The sequence below is a fragment of the Tachysurus vachellii genome, chromosome 22 (assembly GCF_030014155.1).
Source record: "Tachysurus vachellii isolate PV-2020 chromosome 22, HZAU_Pvac_v1, whole genome shotgun sequence".
Taxonomy (NCBI): domain Eukaryota; kingdom Metazoa; phylum Chordata; class Actinopteri; order Siluriformes; family Bagridae; genus Tachysurus; species Tachysurus vachellii.
The window spans coordinates 1,381,539-1,402,948 of NC_083481.1; the positions used below are offsets into that span (position 1 = coordinate 1,381,539).

A 21,410-nucleotide genomic window follows, 5' to 3' on the forward strand; every position below is an offset into this window, starting at 1 on the left:
CTAACTTTAACACTAACACTACACTAACACTAACTTCAGTTTTAAAACTGTATTAGGTGTCTCGAATTCAGTACGATTACAACCATCCATTTGGTGTCCAAATTCATGAGTCAGCTCAATCATTTCTCAACTCAGCTCATCAGTGTTTTCAGAAAGAAAGGAGGAGCAGCAGGACAGAAGATCAACAACATCCTGTCAGTTATGGATCAGGTTTGTTCTCTAAACTCATCATTTTAAATCTAGCAATATTTCTCTATCTTTCAGTTATTATGCACTCACATTATGAAACCATGTTTTTCTCTCAATTAAAACACTAAAGGTAATAATGGTTGAGGGAAGATAAATAATGGCTGAATGATCTTTTTTTTCTTCGGTGAAATGCATCTAAAGCCTGGCATATATCTGAGTTCAAATGCAAAACCCTCTATAATCCACCTTAGAGAAAAGAAGGTGGATTTAAAGAGTATTGCATCTGAACTCTTAAAAAAAATGTAAACTGTTTTAATATCAAGGCTTGTGTATAGCTTTACCATATTTTTCAGTAGCATCAGAGGTGGGATTTATGCATCTACAATTAGAGCATAAAGACTAATTTTTAAAATTTTTAAAAATTGCAATTGTGAATAAGCAAACTGCTAATAATGGCTTTTTGGTCACACTTTTAACGACGTCACCATCGAAAAAAGACGTGAATGCATCCTAAAAGCCCTCGTTGTTTATGTGAATGAAGACCCCTCAAACCTTGTGAAGGAGTACATGGTAATTTAAGCCTGTTAAACATATCTCTAATACCAATTCCCCTTTCAGCTGGATTTTATGTAATTACATATTTTTGTATTCGAATTTTTTAGGATGTTGAACATGATGAAGCCCAAACCTCGATGTGCAACACCACCCTAGGAATCTACGTCATCAAACCTGAAGGGGCACATGTCACAGACCCTTACCAAGATGTTGGCATTATAGTTGAAGGCATCAAAATACTTGAAAACCTAAACAATGTTGCCAAAGCGTGTCCTATGATGCTTGGTCTAATTTATGCATTAAGCTTGGCCTACCCACAAGACTTCAGATACACATTTGAAACATTTTAAAAGCTTTTTATGGAGCTAGATGCCAACAAGCTGTCAAACAAGGTCCATGTCCTGAAAAATAAACTTCTTTTGTAAGTATTGACTTGAGGTAAGGTTCAAGAGGTGGTACTTATGTTTCCTGAATGATGTTACACTGTTGGCTTGTTACAGTACATTTGTTCCAGGACTGACCATGTTACTCTTTTTTCATTATTGATCTCGTTTTAAATAAATGCTTTATTTTTTCCCAATTTAAAGGAGACACAGACTGCAAGAGAGACTTTTCACCCACCTAATTTCATTTATAGGCAATGCTTTTATTTTTTGTATTTTACAGTCTGCTTTTAATAATAAGAAAACAGAAAGCAGTTTTAAAGATACAGATTTTGAACAAATAATTTTCGTTGGACATTTGTAAAAGGTATGTTCTTGAATACATTAAGTGCATTTACAGTGTATTTGTTTTTCTTAAAATAGTAAGAGAAAACAGAGACAGTACTGAGTTTTGCACAAGATCTTTTACATATTATTCTTGTTAAAATGTGTAGAATTAAACCCTACAGCAGAGGTATTCAACTAAAATTTAAAGAGGTCCAGTAAGAGAACATTTCTTGAAGCGAAGGTCCGGAAGATCATAATGTCTCACTAGTTAGTGTGATATATATTTAAGTAGCCTAGTAGTTGTATCAACATCTGCAAGCAATCAATACCTGACTGTCAAATCAAATAAATTCAGTACAATTTAAATACTTTTTGACAATATTTATTGTTACGTAACATAGAACTGAACATATGTATGATTGTAGATATGTATAACGTTCTCTCATTAAATAAATAAAAGTAGGGCTACATTTCAAAATAAGAGAAAATAAATAAAATGTGAAAATTGTGTATGTTTAAATAAAGTGCTTAACTTTCCCTTTTATATGTCAGTGAGAGAACTGAGCTCTAGCTTGGCTTGGGTTAGAGTTAAACCTGGGCTTGGAGTCAGGGCCGCTCTCATACACTTGTGGAGGTGCTCATTAGTGAGTCTGGAACTATATTTAGTTTGGATTATGTTCATTGTAGAGAAAGCTGCCTCACAGTTGTATGTAGAGCCAAACATGGTCAGGATGTATAGGGCTACTTCCCTCAGACCTGGGAAAGCTGTCTCAGGGACGCTGTCTTCAGATTTGAGTGGAAATGTTTGTTCAAAACCCTTGTTTTGTCTCTTAATGGTGTTTCACTTTGTCACTTTTAATATGTGCCACAGTTTCTGTACATATGAGACACACTGGTTTAGTGGGAAGTGTGAACAGAGTTCAGTCTCCGTCTCACTCGTCTGTTTCTCTCCCTTTCTCCGTCTCACTCGTCTGTTTCTCTCCCTTTCTCCGTCTCACTCGTCTGTTTCTCTCCCTTTCTCCGTCTCACTCGTCTGTTTCTCTCCCTTTGTTTTCTACATGTATCGCTATCTTTCTTTCACGTGTAACTTTACTCTAATTCTCTCTCATCTGTCTTGCACTGTTGAGTCGCAGTGTTTACTTCAGGAATACACCGACTTGATTGGCTGAGTGGTATCACGTGGGATGGCTTAACTCACATGCAATTGGTCTGTGCGTTTCCACTACCACTACCGTAAAGATTGCAAAAGCTGCGCAGGATGAAATAGAAGCGCTTCGTCAAGTTTTAAATCATATCCTTTTGTTTTGGCTGTAGGTCCGGGTCCGTATTGGGCAGCTTCTGGGTCCGGACCCGGACTGCGGTCCGCCTGTTAGTAACCTATGATCTAGTGTATATGTCTATGTAGGAATGCCCTAATAAATGAAAGTCCATTCCGCGTTTTACCTACATCATTGACCACGCTCCTGCTTCTTGAAATCCATTCCACTTGGCTCATTAGAGTCCATATAAATGAAATACCATTCCGTGTTTTCACTACTCCCGCCTGCTACACTCCCGCGGCGCCACACAGCAATGTAAATAAACTAGCTTAGCATATCTAATGGTCTGGGGCCTGTTTCAGAAAGGAGGTTAAGTGAAAACTTAAACCCGTTTCTTATACGCAGTCAGTTACCATAGCAGCAGTTACCATAGCAGCAGTTACCACAGTAACAGTTACCATAGTAACTTACTCTGTGACCCTAACCTGGTCGGAGCAGGTTTTCTTCCGTAAACCCAGAGTTTCTTTCGGTCTCCTCCCCTTTTTAAAGCGGAAGCGACGTTTAAACACCTCATTCATTGCCCACATTTCAGTTACACAGAGAGCAGCAAAGGGAATAAAATGTCCTGTTATGGACGATCCTGTTGATGAAGAGTCTGTATTAATTCGTAGGGAGTTACATTTACATCAGGAGAGGATTCTGAGGCCCAGAGTGGATTTTTTTTTTGTCATATCCCTATGTATTTATATTTGAGCTGAATCCTTTTTTTTAACGGTCAATAAGATACATCCATCATCTCATCCATCCTGACATCAGAAACATCAGCCATCGCGGCCGTGCTCTTACACCCGAGCAGATGCTTTGCGTTGCCTTACGTTTCTTTGCAAATGGTAGTTTTTTGTATAACATCGGGGATGCAGAACATATTAGTAAGGCTAATTAATCATGATATCCATCACCACAAAACAAAAAGAAAAGAACTTCTGAACTTTATTGTTGAATTGGTGATGAGTGATGCACTTTATTTAAATGGCTACTGAAGGTGAAAAATGTACTGCCTATTTTTGAAGAAGAAAGTGTTTGACTTAAGTGTGGGGGGAATGTTGTATGGTGATATCTATTTATGTCTGTCCAGCAGGTGGCAGTAACGTAATGTCTTGGCACTGTTAAAAGCCTGTGACGTGTCCTAAATAAAGCGACCATCAAGAATGATTTCTCTGTGTATTTACTGGTCGGTTTCTAAAGATACTACAATTACACTTCCAGTTATTTCTTAATTATATAAATATATATTGAAAAATTCTATATTAAATGCAAAAAATAAAAATAAATTAAATTCTACAAAAGATTATTTAAAAAAAAAAATCAATGCGGTCATCCTTATCCTGAATCCTTTACCTCTAAAGGTGGGTTTTTACAAACATTTAAGCAATGAAAAGTGTTTAAGAGAGCTTATGATTAAACCTTGGAACTACATTGGCTCCTCAAACTGTCAGTCAAACCTCATAAGTCTGCCCCGCCTCTAAGGGAATAAAGTGCTGCATGCAGTTTGGAGGTCTCTGTTTGGTTGCAATGCAAATGTAGGTTAAGTAAAGAACTGATGTTTGAATAAGTAACATTACAGCGTTTTTACTCAGAAAACACTGTCTATAAAGGCCAGAGTTGTATAAAGTAGTAGAAAGCAATACTTGAGTAAAAGTACAAGTATCGTACTAGAAAAAGACTTTGGTAGAAGTGAAAGTTACTTTTTAAAATATTACTCAAGTAAAAGTCTTAAAGTATCTGATATTTACTGTACTTAAGTATCAAAAGTCATTTTCTGATATTTAATGTACTTAAGTATTTGAAGTAAAAAGTAAAATGTCAGTGATTTTCAGTAGGCATAAGAGCAGGGGCGGTTCTAGGGTCTCATCTTTAGGGGGTTTTAGCCCTCAATGAGAGTTTTATATTATATATTATATGACTACATAGTAAGCCAAAAGTTATGGTATTATTAAATGGCAAAAGTGGACACCAAAATTTTATGCATGATGTAATGATGCCAGTCTTGAGTCAAATCAGTTCATGTATGTGTGCATTCTCTACAAACAGTGTGTCCAATGAATGCAGTCATTAATAAAAAAAATATTCACAAGACAAAGACCAAATCAATAAATGTTATTTTTATTTAGTATTAAATGGATTGTTTGCATTAATATTTTGTTTGTGCTACAACTCTGGTAATAAGAATAGTGAAATTTCACTGCTTTTAGTTGTCGTCTTTGCGACTTTCCGCCGATTAACGTTATAGATAAACGCCTCCAGCTCTGACTGCGCGTGCCTGTGCTTCCCCGTAGAGCGTGCGGAGCGTAATGCAGTCTTTGAGCAGTGATTCGCCAAACCTTATTGCAGTCGCACACATTTCTTCTGATTTTATTTTGTAGTAACGAGTAACGAAGACGCTTAGAGGAAAATAATGGAGTAAAAGTAGACATTTTATCGAGGAAATGTAGTGGAGTAAAAGTGAAAGTTGACAAATTTAAATAGCGAAGCAAAGTACAGATACGTGAAATTTCTACTTAAGTACAGTAACGAAGTATTTGTACTCCGTTACATTACACTGATAAAGGCTAATGTTTTTTTATTTAAAGAGTCTTTGTCAGATATTTGCTGTGTAGTTGTACTAGCCAATACTGTTTTAAGTTCTGTTTTACCTTTTAAATCATGACCTATTGTCCACATGTATTCAACAACAAAAACAGCGATTACAATAAACTTTATATCCTGTAAGTTGAAAAAAAAACTAATGTGATGCACTTATTGCCTCAGATGAAGCTGTTTACATAAAATGTTAATATAATGACGCACTTGTCTGACCATTTATAAAGCCATAATAGCAATTTTGATGACACAATTATTTAAAAAATACGAGGTTTCCGCCGGACAGCAATGACATGTAGCCAAAATTTGCTGTTTTATCAGCAGCAACTGTAGTAGTAGCAGTAACTAACTTATTCCTACCTGTCTTAAGCTCAAATTTCACATTAAATGTCATTTTAATATAGGCTTATGTCCACTTTTAATATGCCATCTGAAGCAATGAAGCGTGTTTGTGCAATTAATTTTAAAGCTTAGTGGTTTGCTGTCTGCCGTGGGATGTTTTATAAATCAAAACTGTGCCGTGACAAAAACATTTGGGAAACAGTAACACTGATCTATTTCAGTTATTGTTATGGATCTTCTACATCTGAATATGAATGATTCAGCTCCCAAACTGCTGGAAATGTGGGACGTGTTCTAACGCTTCACCACCATAACTGCTTTATCCTGGAAAAAAGGTCTGAGGAGAGACTCCTGTCATACACCAGACCTGGTGAGTTTATCATAATTAATGCTGAAAAACACAACAGGACAGAATTACAGACACATTTAAACACATTGCTTATGAACAACAGAAGCATAAATACACACATTAGATGTGACATTTTACAGCACACAGTGAATATTACTCAATATCATACAGTAAAGAGACAGTAAGTCAGTAACTCACTGTAGTGTCTCCAGTTTACAGTGTGGATCCTTCAGTAGATCAGAGAGCAGCTTCACTCCTGATTCTCCTGGATTATTACGGTTCAGATCCAGTTCTCTCAGGTGTGATGAGGAGTTTGACCTCAGAGCTGAACCCAGAGCAGCACAACCTTTATCTGTAATGCTGCAGTAACGAATCCTGCAAGAAAGAAAACCTTCTCACACTTAACACACTCAATTTTAGTATTGAAAACATGAACTACACAAAATCTTTATATACAGTACATTTACTCTCCATCTCACACACACAACAATGACAATATATCAGATCACTACAATTACAGTTACCACAGAGGAGAACTGGATGTTGTAGTGTTTATTAAAACTCTGTGTGTGTGTGTGTGTGTGTGTGTGTGTGTGTGTGTGTGTGTGTGTGTGTGTGTGTACCTCAGTATCTGCAGTGTACAGTGTGGATCCTTCAGTCCATCAGAGAGCAGCTTCACTCCTGAATCCTGCAGTTCATTGTGACTCAGGTCCAGTTCTCTCAGACTGGAGGAGTTTGAGCTGAGAACTGAGGACAGAACTCTACAGCTTTCCTCTGTCAGATCACACTGATACAGACTGGAAGAGAAATGATGAAATATCAGAACACTGATCTCAAACACACAAACACAGCCATAATCCAGCTAAAGTTGAAGATGTAACAGAAATGTCAGTGTGTTTGTGTCACACACACAAATCAGAGGACAGGACACCACATCAGAACATTTACAGGAGCAGGGACGTCTTTCTGCACTCCACAATCTCTCAGCTACAATTTATTATAACACCATTAGGTCATGTACATAACACACACATGTGAGAGCGAGCAGCCTACAAACACTACACTCTGATCTGTGTTCAAGTTTCTACAACCAACACTGCAGATACAGTGCATTTTATTACAGAAAATAAAGAATTATAGAAATTATTCCCAATTATTCACACAAATATTTATAAATCAAAATCATGGAAATTGTCAGGGGTTCTTAAACTTTTGCATACGACTTTAATTACAACCCACCAATACTGAGACCATCATCAACTGAAACATTTGTATTCATTTTGTAACATTACTGATGATCTGAATCCATTGTAAGTTTGTCATAATAAATCAGATATCACAGTAAAACAGCCTTGTGTTATGTTCCATAAATATTATTGGAATAAATCTCATTATAATCAACAACAAGGTTGTTCACACTGAACATCACGTTGTGACAGTTGTTTCACTTGTAAACATGTTTTCAGATGTTCTCTTGTCTGCACTACAGTGGCATGTTACAATCTCACAATGAACCATGTGTTTACATTTGAATCAGTTTGAATAAAAGGATTTTAGTTTTGTTAGGAGTTTAATTTTTAACTCAATGTTCAGCATCAAGTGCTATATTCATGGCAGGAGCAAGAGAATAAACAATAAATAAATAAAAATGTACAAATCAATAAACATGTAGATGAATATAAGAGTTGCACAAAAAATAAAAGGATATTCTTAAAAAAGTAAAATATTTCACCTTGAGCAAGATGAGCATCTTTATGAATGTTTTTAATTAATCTGTGCTAAACATTTTTAATCTCAAATGTTACTTATATTTGTTATAAATGTTATAAATTTCTCTAAAGTCATTAAAAGGAGACCAGTTCAACAAAAAGTGCTTTAGAGTACGAGGAGTTCTACATGACTGTCTAATCTTATTTCCTGAAGGTTTTGTAGTTTAACAGATTTAGCTTTACACAGATTATGAAGTCTTTAACTACATCCCATAATAACCTACAGTCCTTCACCAAGTTGCTGTTAAAGCTAATAAATTCCTCAAATTCAGTCATAAACTTTAATAAATATGCTTTTTTCAGCAAGGAGGAGTTAAACGTCTATCTGGTGTCTTACTTGGACAAGCTGTTTAAGGAGGCAGAAGACAAAACCCTTTGTTATCTGAGCTATCAGGATCAAGAGGACATGACTAAAGCTGTGAAAGAGATGTGGAGAGGAGAAAAGGACATCACTTCTCAATAAAGATCTGTGATTAGCTGAAAAGAAAGTGTAATCCTTCAAATCTCAGTAACACACCTCAGAGAAACCTGGTTACACACACGATCTGGGCTCATAACAGAGAATATAACAGAAAACACACAAAAAACACCAATAACTTTCACCCAAACTGTGTATTATACAACAAACCACTAAACAGATACAATAAACCCACAGCACCAGTCTTTCTTTAAAAGAGACAGTGCTTTTAAACTATATAAGGTGAGTGGATCCACTACTCAACATAACTGAGGAAGCTGCTGTTCCTCACTAAACAACACATACACACAAACACTAAAGACAAGTCAGAACATGAAAAACACCATCCATCCATCCATCTTCTACCGCTTATCCGGGGCCGGGTCGCGGGGGCAGCAGTCTGAGCAGGGACACCCAGACTTTCCTCTCCCCAGACACTTCCTCCAGCTCCTCCGGGGGAATACCGAGGCGTTCCCAGGCCAGCCGAGAGACATAGTCCCTCCAGCGTGTCCTAGGTCTTCCCCGGGGCCTCCTCCCAGTTGGACATGCCTCCCCAGGGAGGCGTCCAGGAGGCATCCGGAACAGATGCCCGAGCCACCTCAGCTGACTCCTCTCGATGTGGAGGAGCAGCGGCTCTACTCTGAGCTCCTCCCGAGTGACCGAGCTCCTCACCCTATCTCTAAGGGAGCGCCCAGCCACCCTGCGGAGGAAACTCATTTCGGCCGCCTGTATCCGGGATCTTGTCCTTTCGGTCATGACCCAAAGCTCATGACCATAGGTGAGGGTAGGAACGTAGATCGACTGGTAAATAGAGAGCTTCGCCTTGCGGCTTAGCTCTTTCTTTACCACAACAGACCGTTATATCGACCGCATCACTGCAGAAGATACACCGATCTGCCTGTCGATCTCCCGCTCCATCCTTCCCTCACTCGTGAACAAGACCCCAAGATACTTAAACTCCTCCACTTGAGGCAGGAGCTTTCCACCAACCTGTGAAGTGGGAAGTGTGAACAGAAATGAATCTGTCCATTTTGTATTAAATGCTCTATTTTCGCTGTCCACTTTTCTTTTTTGTAGAGCGGCATTTGTTCTTTATTCTCCCTTTCTCCGTCTCACTCGTCTGTTTCTCTCCCTTTCTCCGTCTCACTCGTCTGTTTCTCTCCCTTTCTCCGTCTCACTCGTCTGTTTCTCTCCCTTTCTCCGTCTCACTCGTCTGTTTCTCTCCCTTTCTCCGTCTCACTCGTCTGTTTCTCTCCCTTTCTCCGTCTCACTCGTCTGTTTCTCTCCCTTTCTCCGTCTCACTCGTCTGTTTCTCTCCCTTTGTTTTCTACATGTGTGGCTATCTTTCTTTCACGTCTAACTTTACTCTAATTCTCTCTCTGCACTGTTGAGTCGCAGTGTTTATTACAGTAATGCACAGACTTGATTGGCTGAGTGGTATCACGTGGGATGGTTTAACTCGCATGCAATTGGTCTGTGCGTTCCCACTACCTTTACCGTAAAGATTGCAAAAGCTGCGCCCAGTAAAATAGAAGCGCCCCGTCAAGTTTCAAATCATAACCTTTTGTTTTGGCTGTAGGTCCGTGTCCGTATTGGACAGCTTCTGGGTCCAGACCCGGATCGCGGTCCGCCTGTTAGTGACCTATGGTGTAGGTATACATCAATGACCTGTGAAGAGAAAATGTTAAACAACCTATTTGTACTTTAAACCACAAGTAGGCTAATTTTAGTCTCACTTCATCTGACAGCCACTCAGACCCTTGCAGCATGCAAAGAGAATTGTAAAACAGCTTATATGGTCCCACAACTGCTTCAACCTGCCCATTTTTCATTTAAAGCCCACAGCTTTAGCACTAAAGGAACATTTAGCAAAGTCAGTATTTTTAAAAAATGGGCCATTAAATATAGTTAACTCAACAGGGCCAACAGAAAATGAACTATTTCCAAATTTTTAGCTTTAAAAATTATTACCAAATTTATACCAAATTTATGTGTACATGAATTTAGAAAATTTGTGAGATAGCTTGTCTTTAAATCATGGGATGATCCAGGTATTATTAATGGAAAATATTAACATTTTACATATTTCTAAATATTACACCATGCATGAAAACCATATAATACAGTTAACAATGTACCATGTGAGTTAAATGCATCCTTTGGTTCTATTCAAGAATAAGACAGTGGTCAAGAATAAAATAGATAATGGTTTATTCTAATAGTTCTACCCCTTGTTTCTAACTTGTGACCAACAGATTAGTTTACTGTAACTGGGAAAACCAAACCTGTCAAACCAGCTTATGCAAATAACAAACTGGTGGAATAGGCAAATTGGTAAAAAGTGACCAACGGGTCAGAAGTACAATCTCGCCATTCGTTTGGGGTCATAGGCTGCTGTGACACTTCTTTTAATGTGCAGCAGTTCACAAAGTGTATGGTTGATCTTTAAAAAATATATATTTTGAGAATGCAAAACAATTGCAAAAATCCCCTTACAACTAATTTTTGTACGTTTAAAAAGCACTTACTTCATTAACAACTTCTCATCCTTGATCGTTCAGTATTCTTTTAGGGCAGCCATGTCTGTAGATAATAGAACAAAGCTGTTTAGTAACTTCAGCTGCAGTTTTGGTTTTCAATGGGAAAGCCTCAACCCACTTTGAGATGTAGTACACTCAAAAAAATGAAACACGGCTGTTGTTGGTTCAGAGAGTATAAATAAATTTGAATTATATAATTATCTTAAGTTTGTGCATTAAAATTAAAATATTTGTTTTGACAAAATTAAAAAAAAGTAATTTTCAAATTTACACAATTCACTTACGTTAAATGAATGAAACAAAGTTGTGTTGCTTCTGCAGTACCGCACTTTGAGCAGCAGATGGCGCACATGCGCAGATAGAACGCACACGGTTCAATTTTCTCTTCTGATTAACGCCATTTTGTGCAGTTTGTTTTGTGTTTATGCGGAGACACAATTAAGATATTTTACTTATTTGCATTTATATTTATTTTTTCAAAGATTAGAATTGTGAATTACAGATTATATAATTTTTAGATCTATTTCACGTGTGTAATTGGGGCCTGAGCACCGAATGGTGCGAAGCCCTATTGTTTTTCCTCGGGAGTATTATTTATTTATTTATTTATTTATTTTATTTTTATTTTTTTCCCACACATTGGCCAATTGGGGTCCCTTAACATGCTCGAAAACTCTTGAAATTTGGCACACACGTCAGAGTCGCGCGACACTAGGATTGGACAAAGGTTGGAATACGGGCGTGGCAGGGGGGCTCTGTAGCGCCCTGTAATGCAAAAACAAACATTGGTGCACAGATCGGGCAATTATGTACGCACATGTACGAGAGTTGGTACGCATATAGATCTCATCGACCCGAACAACTTTCGCGCTCTAAACTATGAGTTCCGCCCAACAGGAAGTCGGCCATTTTGGACTGTTTTATAAGTGCATGTGGTGAACTTTTAAATACTCCTCCTAGGGAATTCATGCGATTGACATCAAACGTTGTGAACATGATGCCGAGACATTGCACTTGCTAAATTGCGAAGGGATTTTTGATATCTCGAACGGTGCTGCCATGGCGAGGCGACAAAGTTATGGCGAATTCAGAGAAACAGGAAGTGTCTAATATCTAAAGCAAAAAATGTCTTATTGGGATGACACGCGGTGTGTATGTTCGGCCAAGGATTCCGATCGCATCGATGTGCCTATTGTGAATTTCGGACATAGCGCCACCAACAGGCGCCAGGAAGTGTGTCAGTCACAACAGTTGTATGTGGTGAACTTTTAAATACTCCTCCTAGGACATTCATGCGATTGACACCAAAAGTGGTCAACATGATGCCGAGACATTGCACTTGCTAAATTGCGAAGGGATTTTTGATATATGGAACGGTGCTGCCATGGCGAGGCGATTAAGTTATGGCGAATTCAGAGAAACAGGAAATGTCTAATATCTAAAGCAAAAAATGTCTTATTGGGATGACACGCGGTGTGTATGTTCGGCCAAGGATTCTGATCGCATCGATGTGCCTATTGTGAGTCCCGGGTATAGCGCCACCAACAGGCCCCAGGAAGTGTGTCAGTCACAAAGGTGGATTTTTTGTCAGCTGCATGCAATGAACTTTTAAATACTCCTCCTAGGGGATTCATGCAATTGAGACCAGACTTGGCCACCATGATGCAGAGATATTGCAGATGCGAACGGATTTTTGATATCTCAAACACTGTTGCCATGGCATCGTGTCAAATTTACTTTTATTTCAGGCATATTTAAGGCTTTTGGCGTGCTTAGATTAACTTGAAATTTGACACATACATCACATTTGTTGGCTGTTAAGTGTGGCCAAAAAGGTCAGACAAAGGTGTGTCTCTTAAGTGGCTCACTAGCTCCCCCGTTTGTCTAAAATGTGGGGTTTCATTCACCTACAGTCCCCAAATGGGTCAGTAACAACATAAAATAGTCCACTGATATTTACCCACTTGATGCACTTGCCCACCTTGCATTGTTTTCTGGAAGGCACCGTATAGCGATGAACAAACGTGCGAAGGCCCGTCATCGCTGCTTGCAGCTATATTTTACTTTGTTTTCACATTATTATTAGTCACACTAATATATGATTATTGACTAATATATGACTAATACATATTATTAGTGCATTCTGTTTTTGTTCCTATGTAATATTTTCCACTTTTTGCACTTTGATATAATATAAATTATCCCAAAAAAAGACAAATTACTTTTTTCAGTTGTTAAATATTAGCAGTTTCCCCATTTATGTGTAAACAGATGGCCAGGGTTAGCATGAAGTGGTCAAAGATTTGCCTTTCATTAGTGAATTTAAGAACAGATGTCCAGCCCTCTTTAATGAGGTAAGTCTCTGTAACGTCAGCTATAATTACTTACATGGTTGTTTTAATTTTGAAGGATTATTCACGTTTATTTGGTTGTTTCATTTGTGATGTTGTATGTGATCTGTAAGTGTTGGTGAAGACATATTGTTAGTATATTATAACACTGTAAGGACTGTCGCAAATGTAACACTAACACTACACTAACACTAACTTCAGTTTTAAAACTGTATTAGGTGTCTCGAATTCAGTACGATTACAACCATCCGTTTGGTGTCCAAATTCATGAGTCAGCTCAATCATTTCTCAACTCAGCTCATCAGTGTTTTCAGAAAGAAAGGAGGAGCAGCAGGACAGAAGATCAACAACATCCTGTCAGTTATGGATCAGGTTTGTTCTCTAAACTCATCATTTTAAATCTAGCAATATTTCTCTATCTTTCAGTTATTATGCACTCACATTACGAAACCATGTTTTTCTCTCAATTAAAACACTAAAGGTAATAATGGTTGAGGGAAGATAAATAATGGCTGAATGATCTTTTTTTCCTCTGTGAAATGCATCTAAAGCCTGGCATATATCTGAGTTCAAATGCAAAACCCTCTATAATCCACCTTAGAGAAAAGAAGGTGGATTTAAAGAGTATTGCATCTGAACTCTTAAAAAAAATGTAAACTGTTTTAATATCAAGGCTTGTGTATAGCTTTACCATATTTTTCAGTAGCATCAGAGTTGATATTTCTGCATCTACAATTGGAGCATAAAGACTAATTTTTAAAATTTTTAAAAATTGCAATTGTGAATAAGCAAACTGCTAATAATGGCTTTTTGGTCACACTTTTAACGACGTCACCATCGAAAAAAGACGTGAATGCATCCTAAAAGCCCTCGTTGTTTATGTGAATGAAGACCCCTCAAACCTTGTGAAGGAGTACATGGTAATTTAAGCCTGTTAAACATATCTCTAATACCAATTCCCCTTTCAGCTGGATTTTATGTAATTACATATTTTTGTATTCGAATTTTTTAGGATGTTGAACATGATGAAGCCCAAACCTCGATGTGCAACACCACCCTAGGAATCTACGTCATCAAACCTGAAGGGGCACATGTCACAGACCCTTACCAAGATGTTGGCATTATAGTTGAAGGCATCAAAATACTTGAAAACCTAAACAATGTTGCCAAAGCGTGTCCTATGATGCTTGGTCTAATTTATGCATTAAGCTTGGCCTACCCACAAGACTTCAGATACACATTTGAAACATTTTAAAAGCTTTTTATGGAGCTAGATGCCAACAAGCTGTCAAACAAGGTCCATGTCCTGAATAATAAACTTCTTTTGTAAGTATTGACTTGAGGTAAGGTTCAAGAGGTGGCTTGTTACAGTACATTTGTTCCAGGACTGACCATGTTACTCTTTTTTCATTATTGATCTCGTTTTAAATAAATGCTTTATTTTTTTCCCAATTTAAAGGAGACACAGACTGCAAGAGAGACTTTCCACCCACCTAATTTCATTTATAGGCAATGCTTTTATTTTTTGTATTTTACAGTCTGCTTTTAATAATAAGAAAACAGAAAGCAGTTTTAAAGATACAGATTTTGAACAAATAATTTTCGTTGGACATTTGTAAAAGGTATGTTCTTGAATACATTAAGTGCATTTACAGTGTATCTGTTTTACTTAAAATAGTAAGAGAAAACAGTGAGACAGTACTGAGTTTTGCACAAGATCTTTCACATATTATTCTTGTTAAAATGTGTAGAATTAAACCCTACAGCAGAGGTATTCAACTAAAATTTAAAGAGGTCCAGTAAGAGAACATTTCTTGAAGCGAAGGTCCGGAAGATCATAATGTCTCACTAGTTAGTGTGATATATATTTAAGTAGCCTAGTAGTTGTATCAACATCTGCAAGCAATCAATACCTGACTGTCAAATCAAATAAATTCAGTACAATTTAAATACTTTTTGACAATATTTATTGTTACGTAACATAGAACTGAACATATGTATGATTGTAGATATGTATAACGTTCTCTCATTAAATAAATAAAAGTAGGGCTACATTTCAAAATAAGAGAAAATAAATAAAATGTGAAAATTGTGTATGTTTAAATAAAGTGCTTAACTTTCCCTTTTATATGTCAGTGAGAGAACTGAGCTCTAGCTTGGCTTGGGTTAGAGTTAAACCTGGGCTTGGAGTCAGGGCCGCTCTCATACACATGTGGAGGTGCTCATTAGTGAGTCTGGAACTATATTTAGTTTGGATTATGTTCATTGTAGAGAAAGCTGCCTCACAGTTGTATGTAGAGCCAAACATGGTCAGGATGTATAGGGCTACTTCCCTCAGACCTGGGAAAGCTGTCTCAGGGACGCTGTCTTCAGATTTGAGTGGAAATGTTTGTTCAAAACCCTTGTTTTGTCTCTTAATGGTGTTTCACTTTGTCACTTTTAATAAGTGCCACAGTTTCTGTACATATGAGACACACTGGTTTAGTGGGAAGTGTGAACAGAGTTCAGTCTCCGTCTCACTCGTCTGTTTCTCTCCCTTTCTCCGTCTCACTCGTCTGTTTCTCTCCCTTTCTCCGTCTCACTCGTCTGTTTCTCTCCCTTTGTTTTCTACATGTATCGCTATCTTTCTTTCACGTGTAACTTTACTCTAATTCTCTCTCATCTGTCTTGCACTGTTGAGTCGCAGTGTTTACTTCAGGAATACACCGACTTGATTGGCTGAGTGGTATCACGTGGGATGGCTTAACTCACATGCAATTGGTCTGTGCGTTTCCACTACCACTACCGTAAAGATTGCAAAAGCTGCGCAGGATGAAATAGAAGCGCTTCGTCAAGTTTTAAATCATATCCTTTTGTTTTGGCTGTAGGTCCGGGTCCGTATTGGGCAGCTTCTGGGTCCGGACCCGGACTGCGGTCCGCCTGTTAGTAACCTATGATCTAGTGTATATGTCTATGTAGGAATGCCCTAATAAATGAAAGTCCATTCCGCGTTTTACCTACATCATTGACCACGCTCCTGCTTCTTGAAATCCATTCCACTTGGCTCATTAGAGTCCATATAAATGAAATACCATTCCGTGTTTTCACTACTCCCGCCTGCTACACTCCCGCGGCGCCACACAGCAATGTAAATAAACTAGCTTAGCATATCTAATGGTCTGGGGCCTGTTTCAGAAAGGAGGTTAAGTGAAAACTTAAACCCGTTTCTTATACGCAGTCAGTTACCATAGCAGCAGTTACCATAGCAGCAGTTACCACAGTAACAGTTACCATAGTAACTTACTCTGTGACCCTAACCTGGTCGGAGCAGGTTTTCTTCGGTAAACACAGAGCTTCTTTCGGTCTCCTCCCCTTTTTTAAAGAGGAAGCGATGTTTAAACACCTCATTCATTGCCCACATTTCAGTTACACAGACAGCAGCAAAGGGAATGAAATGTTCTGTTATGGACGATCCTGTTAATGAAGAGTCTGTATTCATTCGTAGGGAGTTACATTTACATCAGGAGAGGATTCTGAGGCCCAGAGTGGATTTTTTTTTTGTCATATCCCTATGTATTTATATTTGAGCTGAATCCTTTTTTTTAACGGTCAATAAGACACATCCATCATCTCATCCATCCTGACATCAGAAACATCAGCCATCGCGGCCGTGCTCTTACACCCGAGCAGATGCTTTGCGTTGCCTTACGTTTCTTTGCAAATGGTAGTTTTTTGTATAACATCGGGGATGCAGAACATATTAGTAAGGCTAATTAATCATGATATCCATCACCACAAAACAACAAAAAGAACTTCTGAACTTTATTGTTGAATTGGTGATGGGTAATGCACTTTATTTAAATGGCTATTGAAGGTGAAAAATGTACTGCCTATTTTTGAAGAAGAAAGTGTTTGACTTAAGGGTGGGGGGAATGTTGTATGGTGAGATCTATTTATGTCTGTCCAGCAGGTGGCAGTAACGTAATGTCTTGGCACTGTTAAAAGCCTGTGACGTGTCCTAAATAAAGCGACCATCAAGAATGATTTCTCTGTGTATTTACTGGTCGGTTTCTAAAGATACTACAATTACACTTCCAGTTATTTCTTAATTATATAAATATATATTGAAAAATTCTATATTAAATGCAAAAAATAAAAATAAATTAAATTCTACAAAAGATTATTTTAAAAAAAAAATCAATGCGGTCATCCTTATCCTGAATCCTTTACCTCTAAAGGTGGGTTTTTACAAACATTTAAGCAATGAAAAGTGTTTAAGAGAGCTTATGATTAAACCTTGGAACTACATTGGCTCCTCAAACTGTCAGTCAAACCTCATAAGTCTGCCCCGCCTCTAAGGGAATAAAGTGCTGCATGCAGTTTGGAGGTCTCTGTTTGGTTGCAATGCAAATGTAGGTTAAGTAAAGAACTGATGTTTGAATAAGTAACATTACAGCGTTTTTACTCAGAAAACACTGTCTATAAAGGCCAGAGTTGTATAAAGTAGTAGAAAGCAATACTTGAGTAAAAGTACAAGTATCGTACTAGAAAAAGACTTTGGTAGAAGTGAAAGTTACTTTTTAAAATATTACTCAAGTAAAAGTCTTAAAGTATCTGATATTTACTGTACTTAAGTATCAAAAGTCATTTTCTGATATTTAATGTACTTAAGTATTTGAAGTAAAAAGTAAAATGTCAGTGATTTTCAGTAGGCATAAGAGCAGGGGCGGTTCTAGGGTCTCATCTTTAGGGGGTTTTAGCCCTCAATGAGAGTTTTATATTATATATTATATGACTACATAGTAAGCCAAAAGTTATGGTATTATTAAATGGCAAAAGTGGACACCAAAATTTTATGCATGATGTAATGATGCCAATCTTGAATCAAATCAGTTCATGTATGTATGCATTCTCTACTAACAGTGTGTCCAATGAATGCAGTCATTAATAATAAAAAAAAAATCACAAGACAAAGACCAAATCAATAAATATTATTTTTATTTAGTATTAAATGGATTGTTTGCATTAATATTTTGTTTGTGCTACAACTCTGGTAATAAGAATAGTGAAATTTCACTGCTTTTGGTTGTCGTCTTTGCGGTTTTCTGACGATTAACGTTATAGATAAACTCCTCCAGCTCTGACTGCGCGTACCTGAGCTTCCCCGTAGAGCGTGCGGAGCGTAATGCAGTCTTTGAGCAGTGATTCGCCAAACCTTATTGCAGTCGCACACATTTCTTCTGATTTTATTTTGTAGTAACGAGTAACGAAGACGCTTAGAGGAAAATAATGGAGTAAAAGTAGACATTTTATCGAGGAAATGTAGTGGAGTAAAAGTGAAAGTTGACAAATTTAAATAGCGAAGCAAAGTACAGATACGTGAAATTTCTACTTAAGTACAGTAACGAAGTATTTGTACTCCGTTACATTACACTGATAAAGGCTAATGTTTTTTTATTTAAAGAGTCTTTGTCAGATATTTGCTGTGTAGTTGTACTAGCCAATACTGTTTTAAGTTCTGTTTTACCTTTTAAATCATGACCTATTGTCCACATGTATTCAACAACAAAAACAGCGATTACAATAAACTTTATATCCTGTAAGTTGAAAAAAAAACTAATGTGATGCACTTATTGCCTCAGATGAAGCTGTTTACATAAAATGTTAATATAATGACGCACTTGTCTGACCATTTATAAAGCCATAATAGCAATTTTGATGACACAATTATTTAAAAAATACGAGGTTTCCGCCGGACAGCAATGACATGTAGCCAAAATTTGCTGTTTTATCAGCAGCAACTGTAGTAGTAGCAGTAACTAACTTATTCCTACCTGTCTTAAGCTCAAATTTCACATTAAATGTCATTTTAATATAGGCTTATGTCCACTTTTAATATGCCATCTGAAGCAATGAAGCGTGTTTGTGCAATTAATTTTAAAGCTTAGTGGTTTGCCATCTGCCGTGGGATGTTTTATAAATCAAAACTGTGCCGTGACAAAAACATTTGGGAAACAGTAACACTGATCTATTTCAGTTATTGTTATGGATCTTCTACATCTGAATATGAATGATTCAGCTCCCAAACTGCTGGAAATGTGGGACGTGTTCTAACGCTTCACCACCATAACTGCTTTATCCTGGAAAAAAGGTCTGAGGAGAGACTCCTGTCATACACCAGACCTGGTGAGTTTATCATAATTAATGCTGAAAAACACAACAGGACAGAATTACAGACACATTTAAACACATTGCTTATGAACAACAGAAGCATAAATACACACATTAGATGTGACATTTTACAGCACACAGTGAATATTACTCAATATCATACAGTAAAGAGACAGTAAGTCAGTAACTCACTGTAGTGTCTCCAGTTTACAGTGTGGATCCTTCAGTAGATCAGAGAGCAGCTTCACTCCTGATTCTCCTGGATTATTACGGTTCAGATCCAGTTCTCTCAGGTGTGATGAGGAGTTTGACCTCAGAGCTGAAGCCAGAGCAGCAAAACCTTTATCTGTAATGCTGCAGTAACGAATCCTGCAAGAAAGAAAACCTTCTCACACTTAACACACTCAATTTTAGTATTGAAAACATGAACTACACAAAATCTTTATATACAGTACATTTACTCTCCATCTCACACACACAACAATGACAATATATCAGATCACTACAATTACAGTTACCACAGAGGAGAACTGGATGTTGTAGTGTTTATTAAAACTCTGTGTGTGTGTGTGTGTGTGTGTGTGTGTGTGTGTGTGTGTGTGTGTGTGTGTGTGTGTGTGTGTACCTCAGTATCTCCAGTGTACAGTGTGGATCCTTCAGTCCATCAGAGAGCAGCTTCACTCCTGAATCCTGCAGTTTATTGTGACTCAGGTCCAGTTCTCTCAGACTGGAGGAGTTTGAGCTGAGAACTGAGGACAGAACTCTACAGCTTTCCTCTGTCAGATCACACTGATACAGACTGGAAGAGAAATGATGAAATATCAGAACACTGATCTCAAACACACAAACACAGCCATAATCCAGCTAAAGTTGAAGATGTAACAGAAATGTCAGTGTGTTTGTGTCACACACACAAATCAGAGGACAGGACACCACATCAGAACATTTACAGGAGCAGGGACGTCTTTCTGCACTCCACAATCTCTCAGCTACAATTTATTATAACACCATTAGGTCATGTACATAACACACACATGTGAGAGCGAGCAGCCTACAAACACTACACTCTGATCTGTGTTCAAGTTTCTACAACCAACACTGCAGATACAGTGCATTTTATTACAGAAAATAAAGAATTATAGAAATTATTCCCAATTATTCACACAAATATTTATAAATCAAAATCATGGAAATTGTCAGGGGTTCTTAAACTTTTGCATACGACTTTAATTACAACCCACCAATACTGAGACCATCATCAACTGAAACATTTGTATTCATTTTGTAACATTACTGATGATCTGAATCCATTGTAAGTTTGTCATAATAAATCAGATATTACAATAAAACAGCCTTGTGTTATGTTCCATAAATATTATTGGAATAAATCTCATTATAATCAACAACAAGGTTGTTCACACTGAACATCACGTCGTGACAGTTGTGACAGTTGTTTCACTTGTAAACATGTTTTCAGATGTTCTCTTGTCTGCACTACAGTGGCATGTTACAATCTCACAATGAACCATGTGTTTACATTTGAATCAGTTTGAATAAAAGGATTTTAGTTTTGTTAGGAGTTTAATTTTTAACTCAATGTTCAGCATCAAGTGCTATATTCATGGCAGGAGCAAGAGAATAAACAATAAATAAATAAAAATGTACAAATCAATAAACATGTAGATGAATATAAGAGTTGCACAAAAAATAAAAGGATATTCTTAAAAAAGTAAAATATTTCACCTTGAGCAAGATGAGCATCTTTATGAATGTTTTTAATTAATCTGTGCTAAACATTTTTAATCTCAAATGTTACTTATATTTGTTATAAATGTTATAAATTTCTCTAAAGTCATTAAAAGGAGACCAGTTCAACAAAAAGTGCTTTAGAGTACGAGGAGTTCTACATGACCGTCTAATCTTATTTCCTGAAGGTTTTGTAGTTTAACAGATTTAGCTTTACACAGATTATGAAGTCTTTAACTACATCCCATAATAACCTACAGTCCTTCACCAAGTTGCTGTTAAAGCTAATAAATTCCTCAAATTCAGTCATAAACTTTAATAAATATGCTTTTTTCAGCAAGGAGGAGTTAAAC

The 21,410-nt window shown here is 37.3% G+C and overlaps 1 protein-coding gene across 1 annotated transcript in view; it reads right to left on the reverse strand.

The window, feature by feature from the left end:
* LOC132838411 (NACHT, LRR and PYD domains-containing protein 3-like) overlaps positions 1 to 21,410 on the reverse strand; it is an 89,824-nt gene that overhangs the window by 18,818 nt on the left and 49,596 nt on the right. Inside the window, exon 8 of the mRNA XM_060858720.1 lies at positions 19,937 to 20,110. Coding sequence (XP_060714703.1) covers positions 19,937 to 20,110 — 174 coding nt within the window. The remainder of the gene's footprint in view (positions 1 to 19,936; positions 20,111 to 21,410) is intronic.